Genomic DNA, 19,433 nt, shown 5'->3' with positions numbered 1-19,433 from the left:
TCAGGTCTTGAAGTGTATGTGGCATCAGCATATGGTGGGCTGACTGGCTTCTTCAATGACAAGGATTGGGCGAAAGCACTCCGGGCTTTTCGGAGTGTCTCAGCTGCATTGTTACATCGATTTTTGGCAACAGGCTTGAAGACCTTCGAACAGTTAGCAGAGTACTTGGAAGCCGTTCCAGTGCATCCTACTGGTCAGCATTGGGTTGACAATTTCCTCATTCCCACTCTCCTAGTCCATCAGTTTGAGCGTTCAGAACGTGAAGGGAAGTACCATCTCCGGCAATTGACTCTGCAACGCATGATGAAGTACTTTTTTGCAGCTGGGCACTCGCAGTACGCAAGATACCTAACACAGTATCTTCTCGAGCTCAAAGATCTTCCTGACGAGGCCAAAAATGATCTTCTTTCTGGTAGTTTTGTTTGTCGGCATCAGGAAGGGTACTGGAATGCGGTATCTGCAGACCAGTTTGGTGAACAAACAGCTATGAAGATTGGCAAGGGTGCCCTTAAGGGTATGACATTGTCCTCGGAGCTTGTGTCGGAATGGATTGATTCATTTCCCATTTCTGTACATGTTTCTGACCGTATAGATCATATCTATGGGGAGAATCGTACGAATACACCTCAAAAACAGCACAAGGAGGAGTTGAGACATCGAAGATTGCTGGATGCAGATGATCGCAACAAGATTTTGGCAGAGGTGAAAAAGTAACCACATCCACTCGAAGATCATCGTGCACAGCTCTACAACCCAGTCACTGGGCAAATTGCTTCTGAAGTAAACGTGACCAGCACAATCTCTGTTGTAGAGCAGATGGAGCAAAACTTTATCTGTGGACTACCAGATGGATTACACAATTCCATCAGCAGTCCCATAAAGACTATGAAGCCAAAAAAACGTTCAAGGAACATGATCAGCAAGCCAGTGATTGATCTTGAGAACATAATCCTGCGTTTACTGCTAAAATTGGACAGCGCAGGGACCTAGGTCTTAAGGCACTGTTCAGCTACGAGATGTGTGGCGTACCACCATCGCTCATCGACGAATATGGCTGCCTGAGAAAATTGAACAAATCCGAGCTGGTCCAACGTCTCGGTACAGTTGACATGATTACTCAACCATCGAACATCGTCGTCGTTGACGGCCAGCAGCTTTTGTATCACATTGTGTGGCCGCATTGAGGGAGCGCATCTGATTTGATAGAATCTATCAAACACCGTCTGGCTCAGTACTCTGTTGGGTGTGAAAAGGTTGTCGTTTTTGACAAATATGAAGACGGATCTGCAAAAGATCACGAGCGAAAACGACGAGTTGGGGATGAGCCCATTGAATTCGAGGTCAACATCACAAACAGTCTTCCCAAGAGGGAAGTTTTGCTCAAAAGCAATTTCAACAAACGAAGGCTGGCCAGTGTGTTGTCTTCTTTTAACCTGGGCGAGAACACGACATTTGATAGCCAAGAGCACAGTGCGTTTAAGCATGATGAGGCAGACATCACATTGTCTCGTACGTTCTTGAAGCTGCCAGGTGCAGAACTGAGGATATCCGAGTTCTAAGCGATTACACAGATGTCTTCATCCTTTTGGTATATTGGGTGTACCGGCTAGAATTGGACTGCAAAATCCAGATGGAACGATGGGACAGACCTGTGCTGGACATCAATGCTACCTGCAACCATTTGGTGAACAAGTCTTTGCAACTGCTTGGCATGCATGCGCTCAGTGGATGTGATACAACATCTTATCCTCACGATAAAGGCAAAATCACAGCACTGAACACCATGCTTGCGGGTGACTTTCGAGGTCTGGATGACGTTCTTGGAAAGGTGGACATCTCAAGAGCAGATCTCATGAACGCAGTCAAGCCTTTCTTTGTTTAATTATACGGCCAGGTACCAGACACATCAATGGAAGCCGCACGATTCCGAATATATACCAAAAACAAGAAGAGTCCGAAAGTAAAAGCATAACCTCCCACTTCTCCAAGTCTGCTACTCCATGGATTGAGAGCCCATTTGCAGATGATACTCTGAAAGGCGGTTGATCAGCATTCTCCACCAGATTATTCCATGAACATCACGCAGTTTGGGTGGAGGATACAAGATGGTATTCCAATTCCTGCTGTCGGTGAAAGTGACCCAGCAACCAGAGATTTGATTGATGTGATCAAATGCCAATGCAAAATCCATCTGCCTCCCCGCTACTCACTCACTCTTCTCGCGTGGAGATGTGGAGAGACTATCATACCATAATTACATATAATCACGAAAAAAATCGGAAAAAGAGGATGCAAATAGAAGATACACAAAGAGAAGTGACAGTATATATATTTAAATCGTCCGTGCGTAGGGTAGTAGGTATTTAATTAAAGGCCACCATGACGCCCTAACGCTTGGCAGTGCGGCGCAGTACCTCCGCACGAGCCGCGCAAGTTCATATGGAAATTTTCAAAAAAAAATTTTTTTTCAACCGTAAAAATGACTTTCCACCTTAAGGAAATGCATTAAAAAGTATTTTTCTACTACTCCTTTTTGGACTTTTGCCACTCACACACTGTTGTTCATAATAAGGCAACAATATATTGATTTCATATATTTGTTACATAGAAACTATGACGTCATTGTCCAAGCCCTTCCTGCGTCGTGACTGGCTCGGTCTGGCTGACTCATCTGACTGTTGATTGGCTGATTGTGGGTATGGGACCGAGCTAGTATACAGTTCCGAATAATGCAAGCCGGAAGGCTGACAAAGGATGTGGACGAGGTGACAAGACAAGGAAAATATGAGGAAGGGAAAAATAGGCCAATTATGCTGAGGTTGAAGTCACAAATGGCATTCGACGTCAAGCTCCCTGCAAAGTCTGTAACCGGTTGTTAAGGCAGAAGGCCATGCTGAAAGAGTCGTTCTCCTACGACATTCGAGGAAGGATTCCTGAAATTACAATACTAGGGGATTTAGTCTTGTACTTCTGGATAAGCCTACGGTACTTATCCAGCAGTTCCTCCGACCGGTCTTGCAGACGTCGTTCGTACCTGCAAGGAGAACAAAAAGAGTCATGAGAAGCCTCAGCGGAGACCTCGTCCAGGGCAGCTGTGATGTCGTCAACTCCAGCTCCAGGATAACAATATTTACGCCTACGACGGGGGATTATTTCAGAATTCAACTACCTGTTGGCAAATCATAGAGTCTCCAACCAAGAAAGTGCTCTGCTCCTCTTCCTCCTCTTCTAGTATTGCAAATCTGTTAAAGCAACTCCCTGTGCCAAGACACCTTCAGTTTAGTGGCGGTACCTGAAGATCAGGCGTGGCGGGTGATGGGGCGACAGTGGTAGCAGGTACGGCGATGTTGCATTGGAGAAATTCTTGCAAGGTTTCAACAGTATGGGTTAATTCAATGATCTTCTGGCCAGCTTGCAGCCTCTCGTCCTGCTCAAGAAGACTGGTTTCCATTTGCTATCTCATCAGGCAAATCATGCAAATCTTGCAAATGGGTTTAATTTTTTTAGTAGCACGATGAGCATTTCTTGAGCGCCATTTGTCTATGAATCTGGGAAAACAAACGAAAATAAAAGTGAGGATAGCTTTAACGTCAGGTCAGGCGATGAGGCCGCGCACAAGAGAGAGAGAGAGAGAGAGAGAGAGAGAGAGAGAGAGAGAGAGAGAGAGAGAGAGAGAGAGAGAGAGAGAGATAATTATAGACTAACATAGAATTACATAGAAAATCAGACCACACAGACCCCATGGTCCAGACTAGGTGGTCTGTCCTTAAACCTAAGTGATTTTACATTAATCAGAAGGCTCCAAAACGTTGCATTTCAACTCTAGTTAATATTAAGTTCAAGGAAGTGACGGTCGAGCTTGTTTTTAAAGGAGTCAATCGTGTTACACTGGACCACTGACGGTGGGAGCTTATTCCATTCTCGCACTACAACGTTGGTGAAGAAAAATTTGGTGCAGTCTGAATTTACTTGTCTACATTTGAGTTTTATGCCATTATTCCTCGTTCGCAAAGTGTCATCGATCATAAACAATTTTGTTCTGTCTACATTCGTGAAACCATTAAGTATTTTAAAACATTCGATCAGTTTTCCTCGGAGGCGACGTTTCTCAAGAGAGAACATGTTAAGGGTGGAAAGCCTTTCTTCGTAGGATTTGTTGCGAAAGGAAGGGATTCTTATTTTTTGTTCCAACTTGAAGGACCTGGCACTTGTCTACGTTAAAGGGCATCTCCCATTTATCCGACCAAGCTGAAATTTTGTGCAAATCCTCTTGGAGGCTTTGCCTGTCTTCGTCAGTGAGAACCGAGTTACCAGTCTTTGTGTCGTCTGCAAATTTACTAATGCGATTATTGAGTCCAACATCCACATCGTTGATGTAAATAATGAAGAGCACTGGGCCAAGAACCGAGCCCTGAGGGACGCCACTAGTGACCAGCGCCAACTCTGAATTAAATCCGTCAATCACTACTCTTTGTTGTCTGCTGCTCAACCAATTCGCGATCCATTGGTTTACTTGACCGTCAATACCTATTTCCTTTAATTTGTAAAGTAATTTATGATGTGGGACTTTATCAAACGCTTTCTGGAAATCAAGATAGACTACGTCCAATGATTTGGTTACGTCATAAACTGAGAAGAGATCGTTATAAAAGGTCAGTAGGTTTGACAGGCAGGATCTTTTGTTACGGAAGCCATGTTGTGAATCCCCAATTAATGAGTGGTTTTCGAGGTAACTCACAATTTTGTCTCTAATTATGCTCTCGAGTAGCTTACCTACAATTGAAGTTAGACTAATGGGTCGGTAGTTACCTGGTATTTTTTCGTCTCCTTTCCTCCTTTCTTAAAAATCGGTGTCACGTTAGCCTTTTTCCAATCCGAAGGGACGATGCCTTGTCGCAAGGACATATTGAATACGGTAGTGAGGGAGGAGAGTATTTCGCTCTTTGTTTCTTTAAGCAGTATTGGATATACTTTGTCGGGTCCGGGACTTTTATTTGTTTTAAGTGAATGGAGAGCTTTAAGGACTTCATCGGTTGTTATTTCAAAATTAAGCAATGCATGCTCAAGATTTACAATAGTACTGGCGTTGTTGGTAGCGAGAGGAAGACTTAGTATTAAACACCGAGGAAAAGTAATTGTTTAAGAGGTTTGCAATGTGTTGGCTGTCAGTCACTAGTGCACCGTCGCTGTCTGTTAAAGGTCCAATACCACTTTTGATCGCCTTTCTGTTGTTTATGTAACTGAAGAAAGATTTCGGATTATTTTTACAGTTGGTTGCAATATTTTCTTCATATCTACGCTTTGCCTGACATACTAGTATTTTTACTCGTCGCCTGACATCATTATAAAGTCTAATATTTTCGGGCGTGCTTTGTTCTTTCTTTAACCTGTAAAACAATTTTCTCTCATTGACTGATTGCTTAATTTCGCTATTAAACCACGGTGGGCTTTTATTAGTGTTAATTCGCTTCTCGCACAAGGGGACGAATGTGTTCTGCTGAGTGAGTAAGTGATTTTTAAAGCTTAGCCAGGCTTCCTCTACGTTGCCGTCATCTGATAGTTGTATTTCTGTTAGTTTTTGTCGGATTTCTACGAAGTTAGCTCTTTTGAAATTGGGCACCTTTACTTTATTTTCAGTCACTGATGATTGAGCTCTAATGTCGACGCGCACTAATTTATGATCGCAAGAACCGTGGTGTTCTCCTACCGTGACATTAATGACTAGGTTATCTTGGGTCGTTATAACAAGGTCAAGTATATTATTTTGTCGAGTTTCTTCTAGAAATTCGATCATTCTATGTGACTCGCCTTCTGTACCTGACAGTGTCGCCCAGTCGATATGGGGGAGGTTAAAGTCTCCTAATATCAGTGAGTCGTTGTTATTAAGTGACTGCCTTAAGACGCTGTACATTTCAAGGTCGTCATCGAGTGATTGCCCGGGAGGTCTGTAGGTGACACATATTTAAATTGACTTTTGCAATGTTTACTCGTACGCACAAATGTTCAACGTTACTGTTTCTTGGTGTTTTGTCAGTGGGTTGCAAATAGCTTTTGACAAAAAGGGCGACGGCACCGCCTCTACGGTTTACACGATCTTTGTTGAAGAGTCTGCAGCCATCTATGTTGTATTCGGAACTTAAATCAATATTTGTGGTGTCGATAAATGTTTCGGTTATAGCAATTATGTCAAAATTTTCTGTTAGAGCAAGACATCTCAGTTCATCAAATTTGTTCCTAAGGCTACGCGCATTGAAACTAAGGATTTTTAATTTATCTAGAGGCTTGGTAATAGAGGTGGTACTTGCGGGATCACGGTTAAAGAGAGAGAGAGAGAGAGAGAGAGAGAGAGAGAGAGAGAGAGAGAGAGAGAGAGAGAGACTGGACGGTTGCAAGGCAGGCCCTAGCAGCGACTGCATGGGGCACAGTCAGAAACGGTGACCCACAGCATGACGTCTCCGCCCTCACCACTGTCCTCAACACCGTCCAGCAGCAACACGTCCCCCACCGCACCTACTCAACCAGCCCAAAAGACCAGCCCTGGTTCGGGTACAAGTGCCGTGTTGCAGCCGAAAGGAAACATAAGGCTTGGACACGATACAAAAGACACCCCACACAGGAAAATAAGGCCCAACACAGACGAGCCTGCAAAAATATGACGAGGACAGCAAAGTGGGCAAAAGTAAGGTGGGATGCCGACAGGAGGAGAAGGCTGTCCTCTAACCAAACCGACCCGAAACAGTGGTGGGGGCTGGTGAAGGAACCGAAAGGCCTTAACCCCAGGAACGTAGCCCGCCCCTGAGGAAACCTGATGGAGACCTGGCCATCACCAACCGGGAAAAGGCTGACCTGCTGGCCTGTCATCTCAGTCAAAAGATGACAACCCAGGAACCAGACAGGCAGCTCCCCACCCTCCCCCAACTCATCACCTCAAGACTAGAGAGTGTGCTAATCTCTGAAGATGCTGTCAGGAGACATCCGAGGGGCGTTAACACCAGGAAGGCGCCAGGCCCTGACAGCGTGAGTCCACACCTATTGCGGCGATGCTCCGATGAGCTCACCAGCCCCCTCGCCCAAATCTTCCGGCGATGCCTGCAGACCGGGGTGTGGCCTGCACAATGGAAGGAGGCCAGAGTCACACCCGTACACAAGAAAAAATCAAGGTCTGAGCCAGGCAATTACAGGCCAATATCACTCCTCCCAATCATCAGCAAATTATTTGAGAGGATCATCGGGGAGCAAATGACATCCTTCCTCAAGGAAAACCACCTGCAGTCACCGAATCAGTTTGGTTTTCTGAAGGGCCGCTCTACCTCTTTCTCCTCTCAAAGTCCTGGCATGACACCCTTGATGACGGCCATCCCTCTCTCGTGATTGCCTTGGACATAGCTGGCGCGTTCGACTCCGTTTGGCACCGCGGTCTGACGGCGAAGCTACATCAACTAGGCATCACGGGGGACCTGCTGCGCCTGCTTTCAAACTACCTGTTATGTAGGAGCCTCCGCGTAGCAGTCAACGGAAGCACCTCGACCACTTTCCCGGTGGAGGGATCCGTTCCACAGGGGTCCGTCCTAGGACCTATTCTGTGGAACATATACTTTAACGACCTCCTGCAAATCATCCCGGCAGCAAGCGCCTACCCCGACTACTGCACCCTCTCCAGAGCATATAAAAGGGAGGAAGCCCAGGACGTGATAGAAAGAGGTGGGGAAAAAGGTGGCAAGTCAGGTTTGCCCCTGACAAAACCCAAGCCATGGTAATATCACGCTCGGGAGGACGCGAGGCAACCCAGGGCAGGCTGAGATTTGGGAACGACACCATCCCTCTGCAGTCCAGCGTCGACATCCTAGGCGTGAAGGTGGACACTCAGCTGCGGTTCGACCGTCACCTTGAAAGGGTGGCGCATAAAGCCTCCCAGAAGGTGAACCTCCTGCGCCGCATGAAGAACCTCCTTCACGCTGAAGGCCTGAACACCCTCCATAAGGCACAAGTCCGTCCAGTGATGGACTATGCACCGCTCACCTGGATGGCCAGCGCCCGCTGCCACCTCAACCTGCTGGGCAAGGTGCACAGGAGGGCAGAACGCCTCATCAACGGTACCCAGCACCACCGACCGAGCCAGTGGGAGAGACAGCGACAACAACAACAACAACAACCACACGAGCGAAGGGAAGGAGCGGCCACGAACCAGCTGGACAGCCTGGAGCACCACTGCCGAGTCGCTTCCCAGACGATGCTACACAAGGCACAAGTGGGCCAAGTGCCCCCACCTGACGGACCTGAAGACTACTTGGAGGAGGTCTGAGCGCAGCACGAGAACGGTGCTGAGCAACGCCTCCCTCCTGGAAGTGCCAATGGCCCGCTCCAGCAATCACCAACGTGCCTTCTCCATCGCAGCGGTGGTGTGGTGGAACAACCTCACTGCTGATATGGACGTGACACAACTGTCCACTCATCAGATGAAGGTTGCGTCCCATAGGTGGCTACTCCTACACCCACCGTAAAAGCGTAAATGTAAACGCTTGTAAATAATTGTAAACATGTATATAATTGTAATCTCGGCAGAAGCTTTTGAAAAGCTCCCCACCGGGGGAACATTAGCTTAGGAAAATAATATTGCCATGTACTAAAATACTAAACATGTGTTTAAATAAAGAGAGAGAGAGAGAGAGAGAGAGAGAGAGAGAGAGAGAGAGAGAGAGAGAGAGAGAGAGAGAGAGAGAGAGAGGGGGGGGGGGGGGGGGAGAAAGCGAACTACAGCCAGAAAGCGAGGGAGAGGGAGGGAGGTTGCGAGAGATTTACATAGATTTACATAGAAGATCAGACCACACAGACCCCATGGTCCAGACTAGGTGGACTGTCTAAGTGATTCTACATTAATCAGATGGCTCCAAAACGTTACATTTCTACTCTAGTTAATGTTAAGTTAAAGGAAGTGACGGTCCAACTTGTTTTTAAAGGAGTCAATCGTGTTACACTGGACCACTGAAGGTGGGAGCTTATTCCATTCTCGCACTACAACGTTAGTGAAGAAAAATTTGGTGCAGTCTGAATTTACTTGTCTACATTTGAGTTTTATGCCATTGTTCCTCGTTCGCAAAGTGTCATCGATCATAAACAATTTTGATCTGTCTACATTCGTGAAACCATTAAGTATTTTAAAACATTCTATCAGTTTTCCTCGGAGGCGACGTTTCTCAGGCGAGAACATGTTAAGGGTGGAAAGCCTTTCTTCGTAGGATTTGTTGCGCAAGAAAGGGATAATTTTTGTTGCCCGACGCTGAACACCTAATTTAGCAATGTCCTTTGCATGGTGGGGAGACCAAAACTGTACCGCAAATTCCAAGTGGGGTCTGACTAAACTTTTGTAGAGCGGAAGTATTACATCTTTATTCTTGAATATAAAGTTTCTTTTAATGAAGCCCAACATTATGTTCGCTTCATTTGCTGCATCGATGCATTGCTGTGAGAATTTGAGGTTCGACGCGATTTTGACCCCCAAGTCCTTAACGCATTGAACGCATTGACCTGGCACTTGTCTACGCTGAAGGACATCTCCCATCTATCCGACCAAGCTGAAATTTTGTGCAAATCCCCTTGGAGGCTTTGCCTGTCTTCGTCAGTGAGAACAGAGTTACCAATCTTTGTGCCGTCTGCAAATTTACTAATGCGATTATTGAGTCCAACTTCCACATCGTTGATGTAAATAATGAAGAGCACTGTGCCAAGAACCGAGCCCTGAGGGACGCCACTAGTGACCGGCGCCCACTCTGAATTAAATCCGTCAATCACTACTCTTTGTTGTCTGCTGCTCAACCAATTCGCGATCCATTGGTTTACTTGACCGCCAATACCTATATGCTTTAATTTATAAAGTAATTTATGACGTGGGACTTTATCAAACGCTTTCTGGAAATCAAGATAGACTATGTCCAATGATTTGGTTACGTCATAAACTGAGAAGAGGTCGTTATAAAAGGTCAATAGGTTTGATAGGCAGGATCTTTTGTTACGGAAGCCATGTTGTGAATCCCCAATTAATGAGTGGCTTTCAAGGTAAATCACAATTTTGTCTCTAATTATGCTCTCAAGTAGCTTACCTACAACTGAAGTTAGACTAATGGATCTGTAATTACCTGGTATTTTTTTATCTCCTTTCTTAAAACTTGGTGTCACGTTAGCCTTTTTCCAATCCGAAGGGACGATGCCTTGTCGGAAGGACATATTGAATACAGAGAGAGAGAGAGAGAGAGAGAGAGAGAGAGAGAGAGAGAGAGAGGGGGGGGGGGGGAGAGAGAGAAATACAAAGAGAGAGAGAGAGAGAGAGAGAGAGAGAGAGAGAGAGAGAGAGAGAGAGAGAGAGAGAGAGAGAAGCAGGTGAGGGATAATTATAAGATTCAGTAGGAGTCAAAGAGGATTAAGCTACTTGGAAACCTCAAGGGAATAGGGTCAGGTCTCTCACGGCCATAGTGTTAGTCTTCCCCATTCCCTTTCCGTCCCCATCCCCATACACGGGACTGAGATATGGACAAACCGCCGCGTCACCTTCCCGTCCCCGGGACAGATATGAGGGACCAATCCGCACGTCATAATAATGTTGGCAGCACTTTCAAACCAATAATTACAGAAAACGAAATAAATAATGCATTTTTTTACACGCCATTGTATTCATATACATTATATATCATAAAACAAAGCAATAGCGTTGTTGATCTACAAGTAAATAACAAGTAACGCGGGTAAGTTAATTTATGAGACAGGTTGGTATCCATGACTCGTCACACACATCCGGGCAGCCACACCGGGGTTACCAGGTCGTTTCATTTATGGCATTTTTGTCTTAAATCAAGGTGGTGCCCAAGAAATGCTATTTTTTATGGTATATGTTAAGTATTCCCATAATAATGCCATATTTAGTCATCAATCTGCTGTCTTTTGCCATTCTTGTGGACAATTATAAATGAATATTCAGGAATAACTGTACGTTTACAATCAAATGGAAACACCACAGACTTTACAAACTAAAAAAATATATATTAACTTTAGCAAAGTTTGCGATATAATATCAGTCATAAGATTATTCTGATACTTTTCAATATATGCCCTTCTATAATAACAAATAGAACACTATTTACTCTTGAAATATACGAAGGAAAAGCCGAAGATGTCCTGCTCTCTGCCCCCTCGGAGTCAACACTTTTCCCACCCCATCCGCACCCTCACGGGGTAACGTAAAGCAACCCCAACCACATGGGGACGCTTTACACTACGGGTTATGGCCATGGGTAAGGGATGGGGATGGGATGGGAATGGGGAAGTCTAACACTATGGCCGTCAGTTCCGCAGGAGTGTGAGAGAGCGGCGCAGTGTTGCCACTTGAGATGTGCAAATATTCAATATCTAGCACGGAAAGAGAAAGAATGTAACACTAATGTTGTATGTAAGTGTGTATATATGTACACAGAACACTACGAGAAGGTAGATAACAGGTAGAAAGGTAGTAAACTTAAACCAAAAATGTATCCTTTCAGCGAACCACAATTCGTTCACCCAAAACTCAACAACAACAGCGTATGGCACAGCACTCAGCAAACAGCACTTGACACTCAGCACACAACAGGCTCGCCAATTCGATAGGCAACACTTTGCAACAGGCAGCGAGTACAGAAGACGCCTTGAACACTGTACCCCAATCCACGAGGATGATGGCAAGAAGCAAGTGAGGTCACGTAAGGCGGGATCAGGACTTTAAGACGCTCGGAGCAGAGTGAACAACCAGCAAGATAGGACTTAATTTTCACTAAAGGAATAGACTTGTTAAGTGAAGTGCAACACGAGTGTCCACTGGGAAAAAGTGACCATGAAGTATTACAAATAGAAATTGACGGAGAATGTGAAGTGATTGGATTAGAGAACCACAAGGAGAAAAAACGAAATTACAATAAATCTAGGTAGAATGATTTGAGGGCTTTGTTTAAAAGTATAAATTGGTCAGAAATGAAAAAGCGGAGAAAAATACAACAAAACTTCCTTAAAACTTATAATGAAGGTGTAGTAAAGTAGGTAGCCAACTATTTCCTTTATTACAGAGGGAAAAAAAAGAGTTCTGGGAGCAAAGAAAAATAAAGGTAAAGCATGAAGCAATTTAAGAAAAAGGAGAAGGAATGCCATTAATAGGGAAAGCTGTAGACAAGCTAGAAATTATTATACTAAAGTGAGGAGAGGAGAAGGAATAAAATATGAAAAGAATATAATAGAAAATGTAAGGAGACCCAAAACTTTTTGTATAAACATATAAATAAAAATAATAAGGAAAAAAAGCAGCTGTGAATACGATCAAAGTGGGTGACCAAGTCTATGAGGATTCAAAGGAAATCTGTTCAATACTAAGTGAAATCTTTGAGAAAGTATTTACCCAAGAGAAAAAATTAAAGAGAGATGAGAGAAGTGTCAAAAGAATGGAAAACATAAAACTGGATAAAGAAGAGATACTAGGGGTATTGAAATCACTAGGTGGTAGGAAGGCAATGGGTCCAGATGAAAAATCAGGCCAAGTACTGAAAGAGTGCAATGAACAGTTATTAGAACCAATTCATGACAGGAAGAGGAAGCATGTGGTATCACTATATGAGCAGAAATAGACAAGAGCCTCTGAAGTATAGACCGGTTTCCCTAACAAGTGTAATGTGCAAACTGTGTGATAAGATAATTAAAAGAAAGTGGGTGGACCATCTGGAAAGAGAGAAGATAATAAATGAAAGTTAATTTGGATTCAGACAAGGTAAATCTTGTGTCACAAATCTAATATGTGTTTATCCGAGAGTAATAAATATGGTACAGGAGGAGGCGGATGGGAAGACTGCATATTTTTGGACCTAAAAAAAGCTTTCCAGAAAGTTCCACACACAAGATTACTGTGGAAATTAGAACATAGAAGAGGATTAGGGGAAAAATTACAGAATGGATGAAAACTTACCTAACAAACAGGGAAATGAGAATCATGTTCACAGATGAAAAATCGGATTGGAGAAAGGTCACAAGTGGAGTGCCACAGGGATCAGTGTTAGCGCCAACAATGTTTTTAATATATGTAAATGACATGCCGGAAAAAAAGTAAAGAGTTATATGAATATGTTTGCAGATGGTATTAAACTGTTTAGAAAAAAAAAAGATAAAGATGACTGTAATAGGCTGCAGGAAAATTAAAATGAGATACATGAATGGGATAAAGAATGGGAAATGGAGTTTAACGAAAAGAAAATTTAATGTCACACAATGAAAATGGGAAAAGTAAAAATAGACCGTGTGGAGTGTATAGGATGGGAGGAACAATCATTGACACAGTGAGTGAAGAAAAATACTTAGATAACATAAAGCAACAAGATACACGGACACCTGAGAAGCACAGACATAAGATGTTCGGAGAAACAGTTTGCTACAAAATATTAGAGTGGCGTTTCACTAGTTGGACTTGATGAAGAAAATGATAACAACATTGATTAGCCCAAGGCTAGAGTATGCAGTGGCTGTCTGGTCACTACACAGGAAAAAGGATATAAGGAAACTCGAAAGGATCCAAAGGATTTCAACCAAGATGATACCAGAACTATCAAACCTGTCATACGAACTTTGGTTGGATGAGCTGGTCCTACCAACACTCGAAGAAAGAAGAGAAAGAGGAGACTTGATAGCGTTGTACAGGAATACAAGTAGAATGGATGCGTTGGATATAAATTATTTGCTCAAGACAGAAGAGGGGAGACAGCTAAGAAGACATAGTAAGAAACTGAGAAAGGGGACTTGTTTGAAAGATACCAAAAAAATACAGTTTTCCATACTGCAGTGTGGATACATGGAACTGACTAATGAAGCAATTGTTGAAGCGGACAGTGTCCATAAAATGGAGGGAAAGCTGGACAAATATAGAGTGAGAGACATGACTGTTTGAGCATTAGCTTAGGACCATGTATACTACAAAGAGGTAAACAGTAATAGGTAAATACACACACACACGCACACAGTAACTGTATCAGACAATTTGTCTTATAATTGTAAGTGGGACGTACAACCTGATGAGAAACATAAAAGTTGCTTTTCAATATCTGGATGAGGAAATGATGGAGAAACCGATTGTAACCATGATACGTCCAAGACTGGAATACCCTGCAATTGAATGGTCGCCGAGTACAATGACAAATAAAAGGAAAGTAGAGAGGATTCAAAGCGCAGCAACAAACCTGGTTCCAGGAGTAAAAGATTTAACATACGAAGAGAGATTGAAGCAGCTGACCCTACCGACACTGGAACAGAGGAGGGAGAGAGGAGATTTGATCGCGGTATATAGGTTGCTGAGTGGGATGGAAAAAGTGGACAGAGATTATCTAACAAAGTGGGATACAAGAGAATCAAGAGGCCATGGAAGGTAGATGAAAAAGGAACCCTGTAATAGAGACATAAAGAACAGCTTCCCACAAAGAGTGGTGGAGGCCTGGAACGGCCTGGAAAAGATGTGGTTCACGCAAAGGCGATTCATGAATTTAAGCCCAAGTTGAAATATAGTAGATAGAGACGAGACAGTGCCAGCGTAGCTCCTGTCCTGTATACCACAACTAGGTTATTAAACACTAACCTTGATGGTGTATGAAGTGTTGGGTTGAAGGTGGTTTATAAGAAATGTCTTCAGTAGTCCCACTGTTTGCTGTTTCCGTCCTGTGGCCTCTCCTTGTACTCCCCAGGACACTTTGAAGGACTCAAGCTCTCCATCAAGGGGGCTGCCTTCGGTGTAATCCCAAGTCACCAGCAGGGAAGTCCCGTTTGCAACCTCCATTCGCAGATTAGTCACATTCCCAGGTTCTGTAAAGCATAAGTGGAGTCACCTGTCCTTTGCTATGTTAGAAGGAGGAGCAGAGTCATGATGCGCACCATACTTTAATGCTAATGGTTAGAATAGACGCCCGCCGCTACAAGCTAACAATTTTTAGTTATCACCGAATAGACTAAAACTACTTACATGCTGTCCTGAAGACCACCTATCAACCCGGACTCTAAATTATTGTAAAAGAGGATCACAGATCAACTCCGGGGTCCACTATGAGCCTAGCAAGATGGCACCACTATAAGGGCCTGCCTGCAACATAACAGGCTTTGGTAGACCATCCGCTAGTAGGAGTAGGTAGGAAGACCCCTACCGAACGGGCGTGAGCTACTCCTGGTGAGGATATATGGGAAGCGAGGAGAGTGCTGAAGCCCTTCAAAGACCCTTCCCATGTCCTCACTAACCGTTTCCCTTTTGTCTCAACACCAGAGAGCAGTTCAGCATGCTCTCTAAAGACAGTTCCTCTCTCTTTCTACACCACACTACATTCACACAACACACACATCTTTTCCCAAAATTCAGAATTCAAAATGGCGAAAAACAACACTGCTTCGGAGTCCCTGCCTGGGGGGGGGACCATAAATTCCCCCAGGGAGGACTCCCCTTCTGGCTGCCGACTTGAGAGGTGTCCTGATAACTCCTCGAACCTCCTCCATATCAATTTCTGCAACATTCGTGGTGTTCGTTCTAATTTTCAATCTGTGGAACACCATCTCTCCTCCTCTAAACCTCATCTTCTCTTCCTCACCGACACACAGGTTTCTGAGGCTACTGACAGCAACCTCTACTCTGTTCCCTTCTACTATCTCTATCCTAAATTTCAATCCAAAGCTGGATGTTGCGCCTACGTGCGCAACGACATCACTTGCTCTCGTACCCACGACCTTGACTCTTCTGAATTTTCTACCATCTGGCTAAGACTTCATTGTCATTCTATTACTAAATACATATGTGCTGTTTATCTCTCACCTAACCCTATTAACTATGTAAAATTCTTTGATTATTTGAATTCTAAAGTGGAGCACATCTTGTCTCACTCTCCCTTCGCTGAAATCTCCATCTTGGGAGATTTCAATGTTCACCACCAGCTTTGGCTTTCATCCTCTTCCACTGACCAGCCTGGTGAACAAGCCTACAACTTTGCTCTCCTCAACGACCTAGAGCAGTTGGTTCAGCACCCTACACGTATTCCCGACCGTCTTGGACACAGGCCCAAAATTCTAGACCTCTTCCTTACCTCTAAACCTTCTGCTTACTCTGTCAAACTGTTCTCTCCGTTGGGCTCCTCCGATCATAACCCTATTTCCGTTTCCTGTCCAATCGCTCCTGTACATCCTCTGGACCCACCGAAGAGGCGATGCTTCTGTCATTTTGCTTCAGTTCGGTGGGACGACCTGAGGATGTACTTTTCCGATTTCCCGTGGAATGATTACTGCTTCCAGGAGAGAGACCCCTCTGTGTGTGCCCAGCGCATCTCATAGGTGATTGTCTCTGGACTGGAGGCATACAATCCACGTTCTTTCTCTACTCCTCATGCCAAAAAGCCTTGGTTTAATCATGCTTGTTCTCGTGCTATTAAAGATAGAGAGGCAGCTCACAAAAGCTTCCAGAGCCTTCGAACTCCCGCTAACTATGACCTTTACATTTCTGCCCGGAATCGTGGCAAATCTATTCTCTGACTTACCAAAACTTCTTTTATCAATAGAAAATGTCAACACCTTGCTCCTTATAATTCTTCCCGTGACTTCTGACATCTAGCCAAAAATATCTCCTCTAATTTCACTTCTTCCTCTTTCCCTCCTCTCCTTAACCCTGACGGCAGCACTGCCGTCTCATCTGTCTCTAAGGCAGAACTCTTCGCTCAAACATTCTGTAAGAACTCCACCTTGGACGATTCTGGGCATATTCCTCCTACTCATCCCCCCTCTGACTCCTTTATGCCTGTTATTAAGATTCTTCCAAATGATGTTTTCTATGCCGTCTCTGGCCTCAACTTTCAGAAGGCTTATGGACCTGATGGAGTGCCTCCTATTGTCCTTAAAAACTGTGCTTCCGTGCTCACACCCTGTCTGGTCAAACTCTTTCGTCTCTGCCTATCAACATCTACCTTTCCTTCCTGCTGGAAGTATGCCTTTGTACAGCCTGTGCCTAAGAAGGGTGACCGTTCCAATCCCTCAAACTACCGCCATATAGCTTTACTTTCCTGTCTATCTAAAGCTTTTGAATTAATCCTTAACCGGAAGATTCAAAAGCACCTTTCCACTTCTAACCTTCTATCTGATCGCCAGTATGGGTTCCGCAAGGGGTGTTCTACTGTTCTACTGTTCTTAACTGACTCTTGGTCATCCTCTCTTAGCCGTTTCGGTGAAACTTTCTCTGTTGCGCTAGACATATCGAAAGCCTTCGATAGAGTCTGGCACAAGTCTTTGCTTTCTAAACTGCCCTCTTTCGGATTCTATCCCTCTCTCTGTTCCTTCATCTCCAGTTTCCTTTCCGGCCGTTCTATCTCTGTGGTGGTAGACGGTCACTGTTCTTCCCCTAAACCTATCAACAGTGGTGTTCCACAGGGCTCTGTCCTATCACTCACTCTCTTCCTGTTATTCATCAATGATCTTCTTTCCATAACAAACTGTCCTGTCCACTCATACGCCGACGACTCCACTCTGCATTATTCAACTTCTTTCAATAGAAGACCCTCTCAACAGGAAGTACACGACTCCAGACTGGAGGCTGCAGAACGCTTAACCTCAGACCTTGCTATCATTTCCGAGTGGGGCAGAAGGAACCTTGTGTCCTTCAATGCCTCAAAAACTCAATTTCTCCACCTATCAACTCAACACAATCTTCCAAACACCTATCCCTTATTATTCGACGACACTCAGCTGTCACCTTCTTCAACACTAAATATCCTCGGTCTATCCTTAACTCAAAATCTCAACTGGAAACTTCACATCTCCTCTCTCTCTAAATCAGCTTCATCGAGGTTGGGCGTTCTGTATCGTCTCCGCCAGTTCTCCTCCCCCGCGCAGTTGCTATCCATATACAGGGGCCTTGTCCGCCCTCGTATGGAGTATGCATCTCACGTGTGGGGGGGCTCCACTCACACAGCTCTTCTGGACAGAGTGGAGGCTAAGGCTCTTCGTCTCATCAGCTCCACTCCTCTTACTGATAGTCTTCTACCGCTTCAATTCCGTCGCGATGTTGCCTCTCTTTCTATCTTCTATCGATATTTCCACGCTGCCTGCTCTTCTGAATTTGCTAACTGCATGCCCCCCCCCCTCCCGCGGCCCCGCTGCACACGACTTTCTACTCATGCTCATCCCTATACTGTCCAAATCCCTTATGCAAGAGTTAACCAGCATCTTGACTCTTTCATCCCTCACGCTGGTAAACTCTGGAACAATCTTCCTTCATCTGTATTTCCTCCTGCCTACGACTTGAACTCTTTCAAGAGAAGGGTGTCAGGACACCTCTCCTCCCGAAACTGACCTCTCTTTCGGCCACCTCTTACGATTCTTTTTTAGGAGCAGCGAGTAGCGGGCTTTTTTTTATTATTGTTTCCTTTTTTTGTGCCCTTGAGCTGCCTCCTTTGTTGTAAAAAAAAAAAAAAAGCTTCCAGTAAGAAAGTCTACCATCGTCATAGGAATTACATTAAAAAATAACAAAAAGGGTGTGGGTCATGGTCTTGGTTTGGGAGTTAGTTACCTTAGGTTTGCTAAGGCCAAGCTTGTGTGTGTGCGTGTGTGCACATACATAATTTATCTATCCAAACTCACCCCCAAACCAACATCAAGACGTGGGCCAAAGTGTTTCCTACATCCTTGTATCAATTATAGCACATACCTCAGTCACGTCTTTAGCCTTCGACCATTTCCCTTTAATTTGGTTCAGTGGGCAGTGCAATCATTCACAACTGTAGACACACACACACACACACACACACACACACACACACACACACACACACACACACGACTACTACTACTGCCAGGAGAATGAACGAAGAGGGAGGCAAGGAAGGGAAAGGAGTCTTACCTCCCAGCGTGGTGGTTGCGATGATTACAGACTCAGCACCGAGCTGATCCACGCCTTTCTTTTTCCCTTGAACCTGAGAATGACAAAAGCATGTTAGAACACACACACACACACACACACACACACACACACACACACACACACACACACACACACAAACATTCACACACACACACACACACACACACACACACACACACACACACACACACACACACACACACACACACACACACACACACACACACACACACACACACGCACCATGGAAATTACCATTTACAGTTACCATAAATCAACTCAAAAAGAGCACTTGCTCATGGCGGGAGGGTATCCGCTGACGATTGGGAGTCCAACTCGCGATCAGGCCGTGGTGAATTATATAGACACACACACACACACACACACACACGTGTGTGTGTGTGTGTGTGTGTGTGTGTGTGGCTCGAACAGGCCGAGCAGTTCGAGCCCGCTCAGGCCGGATTCTCTCCGTTGACTAGGAGTGGTTACTGTCCCCCCTTGAGCA

General features: G+C 44.6%; 1 protein-coding gene across 32 annotated transcripts in view; it reads right to left on the bottom strand.

Annotated features, from left to right (window-relative positions):
* Window positions 1–19,058, bottom strand: part of LOC126983884 (receptor-type tyrosine-protein phosphatase F-like) — a 334,247-nt gene extending 315,189 nt beyond the window's left edge. For 31 of the 32 annotated variants that reach the window (XR_007736281.1, XR_007736311.1, XM_050837047.1 and 28 more), the window contains exons 1-2: window positions 18,908–19,058; window positions 14,627–14,850 (exon numbers count right to left, since the gene is read on the bottom strand). Coding sequence is in view for 29 of the 32 variants with exons in the window: in XM_050837047.1 (XP_050693004.1) it covers window positions 14,627–14,824 (198 nt within the window). In the remaining 3 variants the exon portion in view is untranslated. The remainder of the gene's footprint in view (window positions 1–14,626; window positions 14,851–18,907) is intronic. The other variant, XM_050837249.1, reaches the window with a different exon arrangement.
* Between the last annotated feature and the right edge of the window lie 375 nt (window positions 19,059–19,433).

Source organism: Eriocheir sinensis, chromosome 5 (assembly GCF_024679095.1).
Source record: "Eriocheir sinensis breed Jianghai 21 chromosome 5, ASM2467909v1, whole genome shotgun sequence".
Classification (NCBI taxonomy): domain Eukaryota; kingdom Metazoa; phylum Arthropoda; class Malacostraca; order Decapoda; family Varunidae; genus Eriocheir; species Eriocheir sinensis.
The sequence above is the reverse complement of the archived record's forward strand: the minus strand, read 5'-3'. Positions and strand labels throughout refer to the sequence as shown.